The sequence below is a fragment of the Piliocolobus tephrosceles genome, chromosome 2, assembly GCF_002776525.5.
Source record: "Piliocolobus tephrosceles isolate RC106 chromosome 2, ASM277652v3, whole genome shotgun sequence".
Lineage (NCBI taxonomy): Eukaryota > Metazoa > Chordata > Mammalia > Primates > Cercopithecidae > Piliocolobus > Piliocolobus tephrosceles.
In genome coordinates this window covers 129,907,539-129,923,125 of record NC_045435.1, presented here as the reverse complement: position 1 = coordinate 129,923,125, position 15,587 = coordinate 129,907,539, and the positions used below count along the sequence as shown (strand labels likewise).

At 40.2% G+C, this 15,587-nt stretch overlaps 1 protein-coding gene across 1 annotated transcript in view; it reads left to right on the top strand.

Moving 5' to 3' along the window:
- The window catches only part of ERICH6 (glutamate rich 6), a 46,740-nt gene that overhangs the window by 18,415 nt on the left and 12,738 nt on the right, over positions 1 to 15,587 (top strand). Inside the window, exons 4-11 of the mRNA XM_023232076.2 lie at positions 2,340 to 2,402; positions 2,661 to 2,716; positions 2,824 to 2,940; positions 6,400 to 6,498; positions 7,738 to 7,895; positions 8,130 to 8,200; positions 10,145 to 10,290; positions 14,229 to 14,314. Coding sequence (XP_023087844.1) covers positions 2,340 to 2,402; positions 2,661 to 2,716; positions 2,824 to 2,940; positions 6,400 to 6,498; positions 7,738 to 7,895; positions 8,130 to 8,200; positions 10,145 to 10,290; positions 14,229 to 14,314 — 796 coding nt within the window. The remainder of the gene's footprint in view (positions 1 to 2,339; positions 2,403 to 2,660; positions 2,717 to 2,823; positions 2,941 to 6,399; positions 6,499 to 7,737; positions 7,896 to 8,129; positions 8,201 to 10,144; positions 10,291 to 14,228; positions 14,315 to 15,587) is intronic.

Sequence of the window (15,587 nt, the reverse complement as noted above, 5' to 3'; positions counted from 1 at the left end):
ACATTGAATAGAATGGGAGGCAGGTTTTCTCTAAGCAGTTCCCAGCTTGACTTTTCCCTTTAGGTTAGTGATTTTGGGGCCCCAGTATATTTTCCTTTCCCATAAGATAACCAGTTTAGGGCATTTTGTTATAGCAGCCCAAATGAACTAAGACAGCAATGTATCATGGACATCTTTCCATGTCAGGAATGATTGACCTAATTCTTTGAAATTACTGCATAATATTTCCTCATATACAGTTATTGTGACTTATGTAATGCTAGAGTATTGGGGTTGTTCTTTTTTTTTGTTTTTTTTTTTTTCTTTTTGAGCTCTTCCCTATAACAAATAATGTATTAGTAAAAATCTTTGTGCATTAATTTTTTAAAATACCTGTGCCAGCATTTCTATAGATAAAGATGCCTGAAACATCTTTAAAATATTTTCAGATGATCCACGTTGTCCCCCACCTCCCCAAAATAGATCAACTTCTTTTTTAAAAAAATTTATTTATTTATTTATTTATTTATTTATTTATTTATTTACTTTTTGAGACAAGGTCTTGCTCTGTCACCCAGGCTTGAGTGCAGTGGCATGATCTCAGCTCACTAGAGCCTCAACCTCCTGCTCAGGTGATCCTCCCACCTTAACCCCCAGTAACTGGGACCACAGGCATGCACCATCACAATCAGCTAATTTTTTTAAAGTTTTTCATAGAGACCAGGTCTCAATATTTTGCCCAGGCTGTTCTCAAACTCCTGGACTCAAGTCATATCCCCTATCTTGGCCTCCCAGAGTTCTGGGATTACAGGCATGAACCACCACACCCAGCCTATCTGGGATTACAGGCATGAACCACCACACCCAGCTATACTTCTGAAGCATATCTGTCTCCAACAGCAGCCCTTGCTCTCCTGGCTTTGCTAAGAAAATAAGTCCCTTGCACTTAAATAGCCTCTTTACTTTGCCTCTGTCCCATTATAGGTTGCTCGCATTAGTTTTGCATCATTCCAATCCCATCTGCTTTAAATCTTCTAGACATTTACTCAAAGTTGCTGATTTGTGGATGGCCTTCTTCCCCATTTCCAGTGCTGCTCTGGAATCTAGATAGAGTAATCCTGGTGGTTTACTTCACTGTCTTGAACTAGAATCCTCAGCACCCTCCTACCTGAAAAATCTCATGAAGAATAACAGACATAAAGTAGATTGATGGTACTTAAAATAAGCAGAAAATAAAAGGGTATGCAAAGCATGATTATAACCAAGGAAAATATTAATCTGTAGCACAATAGTCCCCTCTTATCTACAGTTTCATCTTCTGTGGTTTCAGCTGCCTGCAGTCTGAAAACGTTAGTGGGAAATTTCTGAAATAATCAACACGTAACTTGTAAATTGCATGATATTCTGAGTAGAGTGATGAAGTCTCTCACTAGCCCACTCTGTCCTGCCTGGGACATGAATTATCTCTTTGTCTGTTGGAGTCACTTAGCAGCCTTCTGATTATCAGATGGACTGTAGTGGTATTGCAGTGCTTGTGTTCAAATAACCATTAATTTCTTTTTCTTTTATTTCATTTTATTTATTTTGAGACAAAAATTTGCTTGGTAGCCCACGTTGGAGTACAATGACACAATCTAGCTCACTGCAACTTCTGCCACGGGTTCTACAGGTGCCCGTCACCATACCTGGCTAATTTTTGTATTTTTAGTAGAGACAGGGTTTCGCCCTGTTGGCTAGGCTGGTCTTGAACTCCTGACCTGAAGTGGTCCACCCACCTTGGCCTCCCAAAGTGCTGGGAATACAGGTGTGAGCCACTGTACCTAGACCTCAGTTTCTTAATCATGGCCCCAAAGCTCAAGATAAGCAATGCTGGCAATTTGGACATGCCAAAGAGAATCCATAAAGTGTGTCCTTTAAGTGAAAAGGTAAAAGTTATTGACTTCATTTAAAAAAGAAAAAAACAGTATGCTGAGGTTGCTAAGATAAATGGTAAGAATGAACCTTCTATCTGTAAAATTGTGAAGGGAAAATAAATTTGTGCATAGTAGGGTCTGGTATACCTGCAGTTTGAGGCATCCACTCAGGATCTTGGAATGTATCCCCTGCAGATCAGGGGGGACTACTGTATTCTAGGACTAGAAAAGAAGGGGAAACATGTTAAAATGTGATATATAGAATGCTAACTTTCCTTTGTTTATTCCTTATTGTTGGCAAAATGTTATTTGGAAAAAGAGACAAAAGATTAAAAGACAAAAGAAACATAGTGAGGGTACTTATTTTTCCAAGAGATGTATATTCTTTTATAATCAGCTTCTTTTCTACTTTGTCAGATTGATGACACATGTACACTGTTTTCACAGGGAAGAAAACAGCCTCTAAAGTGAAGAAAGCTGAACCTGAATGTCTGGCATCTAAGTTAAGAGGTAAATACATGTTTGGCATCGTCTCCTTTTGCTGGCAAAGGTAAACTACCAGTAGGGAATCACCTGAACTTGCACAGAGCCCATCTGCCTTAGGCAGGTGTAAGAAGGTGGCAAAAACGTCAGGGTTCAGGGCATCTGAACAGTGTGTGCGTGCTAAGCGAGGAGGATGATAGTGGGTGTGAATCTCCAAATTACAGAAGTGGAATGCACTGCACAAGGGCTTTAAACATTTCTTATAAATCTATTCTTTCTCTTCAGAAAAATGGATAATTAATCCAGAAGAGCCAAAACTAAATATTTTGTATGAGCTGGAGGTAAGAAATGTTTATCATACTAATTAGTACACTGTTCTCATAGTAAAAATGGCTTATCCCGTCTTCAATTATTTCTCCTCGCCACCCCTTTCTCTGTTTAAATTTAGTTTAAGGAAGACTTCATAACACTATTCGAGCCTTCTCTAAGAACGTTACCCAGCGTTGGACCACCAACCATTCTGGCATACAAAGAAGAGAGCTCCAATTTAGGCATTAACTTCAAGGTGATTTTAATTCATGTTTTTTATTATTACTCTTTTAAAATGGCATAAAAAAATAATGATTTGCACAATAGACAGTGAAAAGGCTCTAAAAGGAAAAAAAAAAAAAAAGCCAAAGAGCTCAATTACTTAGAATAGCACTTACAGTGACTGTGTTAGTTGCCTAGGGCTGCTATAACTAGTACCACAAACTGAGTGGCTTAAAACAACAGAAACTTACTGTCTTGTAGTTATGGAGGCTAGAAGTTCGAAATCAGTGTTTTGGCAGGGCCAATATATAGGGGCGAATCATACCTTCCCTCTTCCTAGCTTGTGGTTGTGGCAGCAGTTTTGGCATTCCTGGCTTGCAGCTGCATCACTCCAATCTCTGCCTCAGTTGTCACAGCATTCTCTCTGTGTGTCTGGGTCCAAATATCTCCCTTTTCTAAGGACACCAAGTCCAACTGGATTTGGGCCCACTCTAATGACCTCATCTTAACTTGGTTACATTTGCACAGACTATTTCTCAATAAGGTCACATTCACAGGTAGCAGGAGTTAGGACTTCAATGAATCTTTTTGGGATACACAATTCAACCCGTAAGAATGGCCGCAAAGCCTGGAAACAGGCCAGACGCAGTGGCTCACACCTGTAATCCCAGCACTTTGGGAGGCTGAAACAGATCACTTGAGAACAGCCTGGGTGACAGAGAGAGACCCTGTCTTTAAAAAAATTATTATTATTATTTTATTATTATTTTTCGAGACAAGGTCTTGCTGTGTCACCCAGGCTACAGTGTAAGTGACACGATTGTGGTTCACTATAGTCTCAACTTCCCGGGCTCAAGCAATCCTCTCACCTCCTCCTCCCAGGTAGCTGAGACCACAGGTGTGCACCACTATGCCTAGCTAATTTTTTAAATATTTTGCAGAGATGGGTCTCACTATGTTTCCCAGGCTTATTATTAAAAAAGAAGAAGAAAAAGAAGAAAAAGAAAAAGAACAAAGCCTGGAAACATGGGTGAATATTTGCCATATTTGGTCATGTGAAGTGACCAGTTAATTCCTGTACTTGAAGGGCAAGAGAAAGGTTACCTCAAGTAATTCCAATAAGATGGTGCACCACCACACTGCCGCTAGAGGGGTGAGGGACTGACTGGTGGAATGGTTGTTTCCAAACCTGGATTGGATGTCTTGGCCATGCGGAGAGAACTGCTCACTCCCCAGATCTGAGAACCCTTGATGACTTCTTCTTGGGCATAGTAAAGGTGCAGGTTTATTCATTAACAATAAGGGGCATGAATCATGCAAGGCAACACATCATGGATGCACATGTAGAGATTAGTGGAAATGCTGTATGGATGCGCTGAGGTGGTGTTCATTGCTATTTTGTACAGCACATTGACCTATGCAATCTAGTGAGGGGAAACATTAAGTATATCATGTAATATAATATCTATAAACATTTACTCTTTATATTTACCCAGGTCACTTTATGGTCACTCAACAGACTCTTCAGGCTGATATTCTTTTTTCTTTTTATTTATTTATTTAAAAGATGTGGTCTCACTATATTGCCCAGGGTGAGCTGAACTCCTGGGCTCAAGCAATATCCCTACTTTTGCCTCCCAAAATTCTGGGATTACAGGCATGAGCCATCACTCCCGGCCCTGAGATTCTTTTTTTAAATGTAGCACCTCCCTTTTTCTGCACCACAAAGGCTTGTATCTAGGGATGTCTCTGACGTTATACTCTCCTCCCGCAACACCCAGAGATGGGTCTTACCATGGGGAAGGCCTTGCGGCTTCTCCCCCAAGATGTCCCTAAACTTGGAAGAGGTTGACACTTGGACGAGGCTAGCTCCTCCTGCTCCTCAGCAGGTCTTTCAGGTCTAGTGTTAATGCCAATCTAGTGCAGGGGTAGCAGCAGCTGGCTTGCCCAGCTCTTCTCTCTAGCATACCCTCTTCAGGTGAAGATCCCAACTCCCCTCATGGTCTTTTTGTTTTTGTTTTTGTTTTGAGATGGAATCTCACTCTGTCACCCAAGCTGGAGTGCTGGAGTGCAGTGACGTGATCTCAGCTCGCTGCAACCTCTGCCTCCCGGGTTCAAGCAATCCTCTCACCTCAGCCTCACTAGTACCTGGGACTACAGGCACACACCACCATGCCTGGCTAATTTTTGAATTTTTAGCAGAGACAGGGTTTACCATGGTGATCAGGCTGGTTTCAAATTCCTAACCTCAGGTGATCGGCCTGCCTCGGCCTCCCAAAGTGCTGGGATTACAGGTGTGAGCCACCGTGCCCAGCCTCCCTCATGGTCTTTTGAAGTATCTCCATCTTGCTTCACCCCAAGCTGAGGGCAAAAGGACAACGGACTGAGGGGTTCACTACCAAGTCCCTTGTATGAAGCAGGTTGTGAATGGCTTGGTATTGCCCAGCTCTCTTTCTCCCCTACTCCATCATCTGATAGCTATCCTAGATTTTCCTCCATCATCTCTCTAGAGCAAGACTTCCCTCTCCAAGCATTCTGCTTTTAGCAATGTGCAGTACTTACTGTTGGGGAGTTTCAGTGGCCTAAATATGTTGGACCTTACTCTGGGGTAGTGAATCCCTGGCTGCACTGGCCACCTTAGTCACTTTTCAGCCCTATGTTAGGCATTTTTGCCAGTCTCAGAGAATGGTTTCCATGCCATATACAGATGCCCTGGTGGTGTTAATGGTCTGCGAGTCATGATCTAGGTCTCTTCCTGAGGCCTGTACTGAGGCTTGGCTGCTTACCTGCTCAGGAGCCTGTGCAGTCACAGACATGACCTCAGGTCATTGACATGGCCACAGTGTATCAGCTCCACATTGGGTCAGCTGAGCCCCTAACTCCCAATCTCTCCCTTGTTTTGCCTCCCCTCCTCCTCCCTATCCTGAATTACCTTCACAATACAGACAAAATTCAGAGCTCCCCCCTAGGCTCCCCTGGAGAAGGGACTCTCGTTTATTTTAGAAAGTTGGTCATTGTACATGTTGACCTACACAGTAATATCAAGGTTTTTTCTTACTTGTCACTTCTTGAAAGAGTTAATGATGTTCAAATACCTTAGACCATTTGCATAAAATCCAGTGTGTGTTATCCTTGTCTCTTGCATCTAGGTATATAATACACATTCCCCTCCCCAACAAGAGACTCTTGTATCCACAGTGAATTCATTTCTGCAACTTTCTTCTTATATGAGGGAGGCATCCCGAAGACCACACACTTCCTAATAGGCTCAGCACTGCTCCGGGGAATTGCACCAGACAAAGACCTGCAAAACACCACCTCAGGCTCCTCAAGCCTCACCAGCCCTTAAATGAAAGTGATACCACATCCTGGCACATCTCATCACCACTGCTGTTGCATTCACTGACCATGCCCAGGGTTGTGCTCCTGCTGCTCTCAGAGCCTCTGGGCCTCTTTGTAGGGACTTCTTTAATTTTTTCCTCTCTCTCTGAAGGATGAAGAGGAAGAGACATCACCCAAATGTGAATTTTGTGGAAGCGATCTAAGAGCATTTTTTTCTAATGTGGATGTTTGCTCTGAATCAAAGGGGCATGTAAGTTCTAAGGCAGGTTTACTGTGGAAATAGTATTATCTTTAAACATATGTAGTATTTTCTCTTGCATCTTTCCCCGGCGTTACCATTTTTAAAAGAGTTAGGTCGGGCTTACTTTGGAAGGCCGAGGTGGTTGGATTGCCTGAGCTCAGGAGGTCGAGACCACCCTAGGCAACACGGTGAAACCCTATCACTACTGAAATACAAAAAATTAGCCGGGTGTGGCAGCGTTCACCTGTAGTCCCAGCTACTTGGGAGGCTGCGGCAGGAGAATTGCTTGAACCCAGGAGGCGGAGGTTGCAGTGAGCTGAGGTCACACCACTGCACTCCAGGCTGGGCAACAGAGTGAGACTCCGTCTCCAAAAAAAAAAAAAGAGTTGTGTCTTAGCTGTCAGGGAAATGTAAATCACAAGCACAACGGGATACCACTTCACACCCACTAGGATGGGTATAATTTCAAAGACAGATAGCAACAAGTGTTGATAAAGATGTAGAGAAATTAGAAACCACATGTACTGCTGAGGGGGAATATAAAATGGTGCATCACTTTGGAAAACAGTCTAGTAGTTCCTTGAAAGGTTCAACATACGGTAACCATATGCCATCAGTTCTATTCCTAGGTTTATATCCAAGAAAATGGCAACATATGTCCACACAAAAACTTGTACAAAAATGTTCACAGTGGCATGATTCATAATAACCAAAATATAGAAACAACCCGACTGTCCATCAACGGATGAATAAAATGTGGTATATCCATACCATGAAATATTATTCAACCATAAAAAGACATATGAAGTACTGAAACATGTTACCATATGGACAAACCCTGAAAACATTATGCTAAGTGAAAGAAGCCAGACATAAAGAGTGCCACATGTTGTATGGTTCCATTTTATAAACTATACAGAACAGGAAAATTTAGAGACAGAATGTAAATTAGTGGTTGCCAGAGGCTGTGAAGAAGAAAGGAGAGGAAGTGACTGTTAGTGAGGACAGGTTTCAGATTCTAAAATTGATTGTGATGATGATTGTACAACTCTGTGAATATACTAAAACAAATGAATTGTACTTTTTAAATGGGTGAATTGTATGGTATGTGAGTTATATCTTAATAAAGCTATTACCAGAATAAAAACTTATGATAGATTGTTATCCAAACCTTGTTAGTCATTTTTATCCCCTCTAATCATCTTCATCTAGGACTGATGAGATGAAAGTAACTTCTGTGTTTTCCAGGCCTCCTGCTGTATTGCTTTCCAAAATCTGATTGATTATATCTATGAGGAACAAATAAAAATCAAATCCCCTAAAGCTGAATTAATTGCTATTGACCCTCATGCAGCCCATGACAGTGAGGTCGACAGACTCAAGGCAAAAGAAAAAGCCCTGCAAAGGTAACATTGAGCCTTTGATACTGAAACTCATACAGGCCAACTTAATTGGAGCTTTTTTTGTAAATGAACCTCAGTTTTTCAAGATATATAATTTTGAAGATGTATTTCCTAGATTCACAAGTAATAACAGATCAAACAGACAAGGATGGCATTTAAGCAGCTGAATTTTGTAGTAGACTGTTTTAAGCTTCAACCACATTTCAGATTTATGCCTGATGTTTTTTGATTTTGTAGGAAACAAGAGCAACGAATGGCCAGACATTTTGCAATAATATCAAGGGAACAGACTCATTTCTCTGAAGATGGTGAGTTCATCAGTGCTGATCTTATAGACCTGCTGTACAACGTCAGAAAGCTCAGATGTTTAACCAAAAGATGAAATGGGTGTATTTTAAAAATAGTATTGGCCAGATGCAGTGACTCACACCTGTAATCCCAACACTTTGGGAAGCCAAAGTGGGAGAATCACTTGAGCCCAGAAGTTCGAGACCAGTCTGGGTAAAATAGTGAGATCCCATCTCTATAAAAAATAATAATAAGTAGTAGTATTGAAAATTTTTTATTTCTAAGTACAGTATGGCCTGTATCCATCAAAATGGCTCAAAAAAGCTAGTGTTTCCAGCCATCTGGTTTTTGGAATTTTCAGTCTTCATCTCGTTGTTATTCTTCATTGAAATAAATTAGTAACACCTATAGAGCATTTTACAGATAACTACAAAGAGCTTTCAAGTTCATTGTCTCATATTTTATTAAGCATACTTTCCATTTTGTTTTCAAGCTTGGGTATAGAAAATCTGTCAAAAATAAGTCAACTTGGCCAGGCGCAGTGGTTAACGGCTGTAATCCCAGCACTTTGGGAGACCGAGGCAGGTGGATCGCCTGAGGTCAGGAGTTCGAGACTGGCCTCGCCAACCAACATAGTGAAACCCCCATCTCTACTAAAAATACAAAAGTTAGCTGGCATGGTGGCAGGCGCCTGCAATCCCAGCTACTCAGGAGACTGAGGCAGGAGAATCACTTGAACCTGGGAGGCGGAGGTTACAGTGAGCTGGGATCGTGCCATTGCACTCCAGCCTGGTCAACAAGAGCGAAACTCCTGTCTCAAAAAAAAAAAAAAGAAAAAAAAAACCAGCTTATTTTCTTCATATATTAGTTGTTGTGTAAGTCAGCTTGCTAGTATCACTGTAGTTCTGGTACAGTTGAAGAAACACTGAGTTTAGAATCAGAAGTCCTGGATTTATATCCTTGCTTTTCTCCTTACAGGCTGTCTAATTCGGGGTAAATGACTTAATCTTTCTGGGCATCAGGCTCCTCTTCTACCACCCAGAGCTACTGAAAAGATACTTAGATGGGAGCTAAGCTATGAGGACACAAAGGCATAAGAGTGATACAGTGGACTTTAGGGATTCAGGGGGAAAAGGTGGGAGGGTGGTGGGGGTTAAAAGACTTCACATCACTGCTCAGGTGGTAAGTGCACCTAAATCTCAGAAATCGCCACTAAAGAACTTATTCATGTAACCAAACACCACTTGTTCCCCAAAAACCTATTAAAATAATAAAATAAAAATGAATAAAAAAAAAAGATACTTAGAGAGATACATTTTTATTTATTTTTGTAACTAAATCCCTAATATAAAGTTTCCTGACATCCAACTGTTAGAGTGTCAGTTCTACTAGAACTAAGGCCAGAAAGTTCCACTTAATGAAAATTGTCATTTTTTAAATTTCTTTCTGTTTTTTTTGTTTGTTTGTTTGTTTTGAGACAGAGTCCCGCTGTGTCACCCAGGCTGGAGTGTAGTGCAGAGGCACGATCTTGGCTCACTACAACCTCTGCTTCCCAGTTCAAGCAATTTTCCTGCCTCAGCCTCACAAGCAGCTGGGATTACAGGCACATGCCACCACACCTGGTTAATGAATGTATTTTTGGTAGAGATGGGGTTTCACCATGTTGGCCAGACTGGTCTCAAACTCCTGACCTCAAGTAATCCACCCGCCTCAACCTCCCAAAGTTCTGGGATTACAGGCGTGAGCCACTGCACCCAGTCTCATTTTTCTTCTTTTAACGAAGGAATGTTCTCATTTTTTGACAAAGGGGAATAATAAAATTTTTAAAGATGATGAAAAATTTGAATATAAAAATTTCTTATGAATCAGTATATTTATATTGGAGTTTGAAATTTCATTTTAGAAAAGAGGCTTTAGAAAATTTAAAACATGTATGTATTTCTATGTGATTCTTTTCCCACTAGATTCAAAGCGCTTAAAAACAATTTCTTATCAACTTTCTGTGGATATTCCAGAAAAACAGACAATTGATGACATTGTACTTGATTTTCAACTGAGAAACAGTAACATGTCCATCACTTGTTGTGATTCTCGGATAGCATGTGGAAAGGTAATGAACTTGTAATTTTTTACTTTGTATTTTAAAAAAAACAGTTTAACCTAAAATTATATAATCTTTCATGAAGCTTGGCTACATGATGCATTTAACTAGTTGTCAAAAAGAATTGGTACAGACTTGGCCTTTTTACTTCTACTAGACTTTATAACAATGTCTTATGTTTGGGTTAAAGCCTTTTTACTTTAAAATGTAAGAGTTGTGTATTACAGAACATTTGGAACCCTTAGAAAATTAAAAGAAAAGGAAGAAAATTACCAAAAGTCTCAATCACTTCTCCCAAAACATTAATATTTCAATATTTTCTAGACTTGCACTGCCCAATATGGTAGGAATACTACCTTTGGCTATTTAGATTTAAATTAAATTAAATTAAAAATGTAATTTCTCAGTCACACTAGCCATTCCACAAGTCTTAGATAGCTACATGTAACTAGTGGCTACTGAACTCCAGTGATGATATAGAACATTTTTCTTATAATCAAAAGTTATATTAACACTGTTCTAGATGGTTTTTCTTGCATGGGTTTTTGTTAACATACTTATATCTCTTTTTTAACTTAATTATAGAAACAAATTTTCCAAGACCAGGTACATTGGCTCACACCTTTAATCCTAGCACTTTGGGAAGCCAAAGCAGGCAGATTGCTGGACTCCAGAGGTTCAAGACCAGCCTGGACAACAAGACAAAACCTCATCTCTACAAAATATAGAAAAATTAGCTGTGCATGTTGACATGCACCTGTAGTCCCAGCTACTTGGGGTGCTGAGGCAGGAGGATCCGTTGAGCCTAGAGGCAGAGGTTGCAGTGAACCAAGTTTGTGCCACTGCACTCCAGCCTGGGTAACAGAGCAAGACCCTGTCTAAAAAATAAATAAAAAAACAGAAAAAAAAAAATAAACTTCATGATATTATATAGCTTACATTAATATTATTTTAATAGCTATATAATTTATCATGTAGTTTAACCCATTTTTCTGTTCTTGGACATACTGATTCTTAACAATTTTTTGCTATATAAATGCCATTTCTTTAAATATCCTTGTATGTAAGTACATTTCTATGTAAGTATAGTCCCTCAGAATAGACTTCTCAGAATTAAATTACTGAGACCTGGTTTGTTTATCTTGGGAGATATAGAATTTAAGGGGTGAACCAGGCAAACTGGCTTGCACCTGTAATGCCAGCTACTCAGGAGGCTAAGGTGGGAGGATCACTTGAGGCCAGGAGTTTGAAACCAGCCTCAGCAACATAGCAAAATCCCATCTCTAAAAAAATTTTTTGCCTGGGTGTGTTGGCTCACGCCTGTGAGCGCTAGCACTTGGGGAGACCAAGGTGGGTGGACTGCCTGAGCTCAGGAGTTCGAGACCAGCCTGGGCAACATGGTGAAACTGCATCTGTACTAAAATACAAAAATTAGCTGGGCAAGGTGGTGGGCACCTGTAATCCCAGCTACTCGGGAGGCTGAGGCAGAGAATTGCTTAAACCTGGGAGGCGGAGGTTGCACTGAGCCCAGATCACACCACTGCATTCCAGCCTGGGCAATGGAGCAAGACTCCGTCTCAAAAAAAAAAAAAAAAAAAAAATTTGTTTTAGTTAATTAGCTGGGCATGGCAGCACATGCCTGCAGGCCCACCTACTTGGGAGGTTGAGGCAGGAGAATCACCTGAGCTGAGGAGTTTGAGACAGCAGTGAGCTATGATCATGCACTCCAGCCTGGGTGACAAGAGCAAGACCCATCTCAAAACAAACAAACAAACAAACAAAAAGAATATAAGGGATGTCAGTAAACCCAGGTGCCTGGCAGAAGTAAATCCAAACTATCTTTGGAGGAAGGTCACTAATTCAACCTTCAAATCACATCTACAAATTATTTTTCAAGTTCGGTTACCAGCATACAGTGAAAAATAACCAAGAACACAAGAAAACTTAACAATACAAGTAAAAATCCAGAGGAATAATAATCAATAAGAAGAGACCTGAAAAGACTTTGGAAAATGAGGAAGTCTAACTGTGATCATGAAAATAAGAGATCAGCTTGAAGATATATGAAGGGAAGAGAAAACTATAAACTGATGTAGCAAATTTGAAATGGAAAAAAATGAACTGAAATGAAAATGAAAACTGCAACAACTGAAATGAAAAATACAACAATCGAAATTAAAAACTTGAAAGATGAGAGCTGAAAGCAGGTTAGACTCCACTAAAGAAAGAACCAATGCCCAGGAAGAAAGGTTGAAAAGAAAAAATATCAAAATTCATTATGGGGATAAAAAAAAAAAGGCAAGAAACACAAGACAGAGTGTATGGTACAAAAACAAAATGAGAGGTCTAACATGCATTTATTCAAAATCCCAGAAGGAGAGAAAAAAAGATAATCAGGCAGTGCTAATATTTTAAAAGATAATAGATGATAATTTTTCAAAACCGATAAAAGAGACCCATTGACAGGTTTAAGAATCCCAGTGATCTCAAGCAGTACGAGAAAAAAAAAATTCTAGACACATTATAGTGAAACTGCAGAAAACTAAAGACCGAAAACAAAACAAAAAAAAAAAAAAAAAAGGAAAGAAAGAATTCTTAGAAGTAACAGAGGAAAAAAAGGTTCAGGTTACATTTAAAAGAAAACAGACTGGCAGATAACCTCCCAATAGCAACAATAGAGGCTCAAAGGCAATGGAATGTCTTCAGTGTGGTGAAAGAAAACAATGGCCAATCTAGAATTCTATACCCAGTTAAAATGTATTTCAAGAAAGTGTAAGATAGGTCAGGTGCAGTGGCTCACACCTGTAATCCCAGCTCTCTAGGAGACCAAAGCACGCAGACCACCTGAGGTAGGGAGTTTGAGACTAGCCTGACCAACACAGTGAAACCCCATCTCTACTAAAAATACAAAGATTAGCCAGGCATAGTGGCACATGCCTGTAATCGCAGCTACTTAGGAGGCTGAGGCAGGAAAATCACTTGAACCTAGGAGGTGGAGGTTGCAGTGAGTCGAGATCTTACCACTGCACACCAGCCTGGGCAACAGAGCAAGACTCTGTCTCAAAAAAAAAAAAAAGTGTAAGATAAAGATAAGAGGATCACTTTATAAGATAAAGATAAAGATGATCACCTTTTAATTGACAAAATTTCAATCCACCAGTAAGATATAGCATTACAAAATATATTGTCCATATTAGCACAGCCTCAAAAATATATGAAGCAAAATTTCACAGAAGCAAAAGGAAAAATAAAGAAAACCGTATTCATAATGAGATATTTTAGCCTACCTCTTCCTTTTTAGAGATGACACTCTTTGATCATTCTTTCCAGAGTGATCTATAGATCCAATATAATCTCAGATTCTAACAAGATTGCCTATGTGTGTGTATTGCAGGAAGGGAAGTCTTGACAACTTGATTCTAAAATGTATGTGGAAATATAAAGAATCTAGAGTAACCAAAACACTCTTGAAGAAGAAGAGGCTGAGGAGAGGAGGATGTGTTCTACCAACTATTAAGATCTATTACAAGATATAGTAATTAAGGCAGTATAGTACAAGGAAATCCATATGCATAATAGAGTCCAGAAACAGACTCATGCATGCATGAATATCTGATTTATGAAAGCAATGGCACTGCACATTGTGCAGGGGCTGGTTTTTATCTGCTTTTGTTTTGTTCTTATAGTAACATTTATAAAAAAAATTAAAATCGATATGTAATGTCAGATTTCTGCCAGAAGGATTTTTATCAAGTTATACTTGCAAGGGTTAGGGACAATCTGTTAATAATTGCTAAGGGTTGTCTCCTGTTGTTGAAGCAGGGCCAAAATTTAAATTAATAAATGGTTTGTATGACTGTCTAGTAACCAGCTGATGTCCATTGTTGTCCTACTTACGACTTTATGTCCGAAATAATTAAGTGTCTTTTCTTTTCTGTGGTGTACAGGTTGTCAGGAATGAGCTCTTGGAGAAGCATTACAAACATGGGAGCAAGTTTCTAACTTCATTTCCAGATGGGACAACACAAATATTGTATCCTCTTTCAACAAGTTATTTTTATTAGCTTTATTACTTCAAAAAAGAGAAGGGTAAAGGAAGGAAATACATGGCCGGGCGCAGCGGCTCACACCTATAATGCCAGCACTGTGGGAGGCCGAGGCGGGCAGATCACTTGAGCTCAGGAGGTTGAGACCAGCCTGGGCAACATGGCAAAACTCCGTCTCCACAAAATGTTAGCTGGGTGTGGTGGCACATGCCTGTAGTCTCAGCTACTCGGGAGACTGAAGTAGGAGGATCACCTGGGCTCAGGAGGTGGAGGCTGCAGTGAACTGAGATTGTGCCACTGCACTCCAGCATGGGCAGTAAAGTGGGACCCTGTCTCAGAAAAACAAAAACAAAAACACAGAAAAAGATAAAGATCCAGCGTAATTGAAAAATAGAAATTTTAATTAAAAAGACAAATAAATAGAAAGATAAAAGGAAACTATAAAGAAACTATATTGGCTGAGCATGGTGACTTATGCTTATAATCCCAGCACTTTGGGAGGCTGAGGCAGGAGGGTTACTTGAGCCCAGGAGTTTGAAATCAGCCTGAGCAGCATAGTGAGTTCCCATCTCTACAAAAAAATAAGAAAATTAGCCAGGTGTGGTGGTACACACCTGAAGTCCCAGCTACTCAGGAGGCTGAGGTGAAAGGATTGCTTGAGCCCGGGGGGTCAAGGCTGCAGTGAGCCATGATCATGCCACTGCACTCCAGCCTAAATGACAGAGCAAGACCAAGAAAGAAAGACGGAAAGAGAGAAAGAGAGAGAAAGAGAAAGAGGGAGGAGGGAGGGAGGAAAGAAGGAAGGAAGGAAATAAGGAAAGAAGGAAATAAGGAAGGAAGGAAATAAGAAAAGAAGGAAATAAGGAAGGAAGGAAATGAAGGAAAGAAGGAAGAAAGAAAGGAAGGAAGGAAGGAAGGAAGAAGGAAGGAAGGAAGGAAGGAAGGAAGGAAGGAAGGAAGGAAGGAAGGAAGGAAGGAAGGGAAATACAACTCTCAAATTCTACCACTCAGAGAAAAGCTGATAGCATTTTATTACTATTGTTTTTTTAAGACAGGGTCTCACTATAAGGCCCAAGTTAGAGTGCAGTGGCACAATTATGACCCTCTGCAACCTCAACCTCCTGGGCTCAAGCAGTCCCCCTACCTCAGAATCCTAAGTAGCTGGGACCGCAGACATGCACCACTACACCTGGCTAATTTTTTTAACTTTTGGTAGAGATGGGGATCTCTCTATGTTGCCTAGGCTGGTCTTGAACTCCT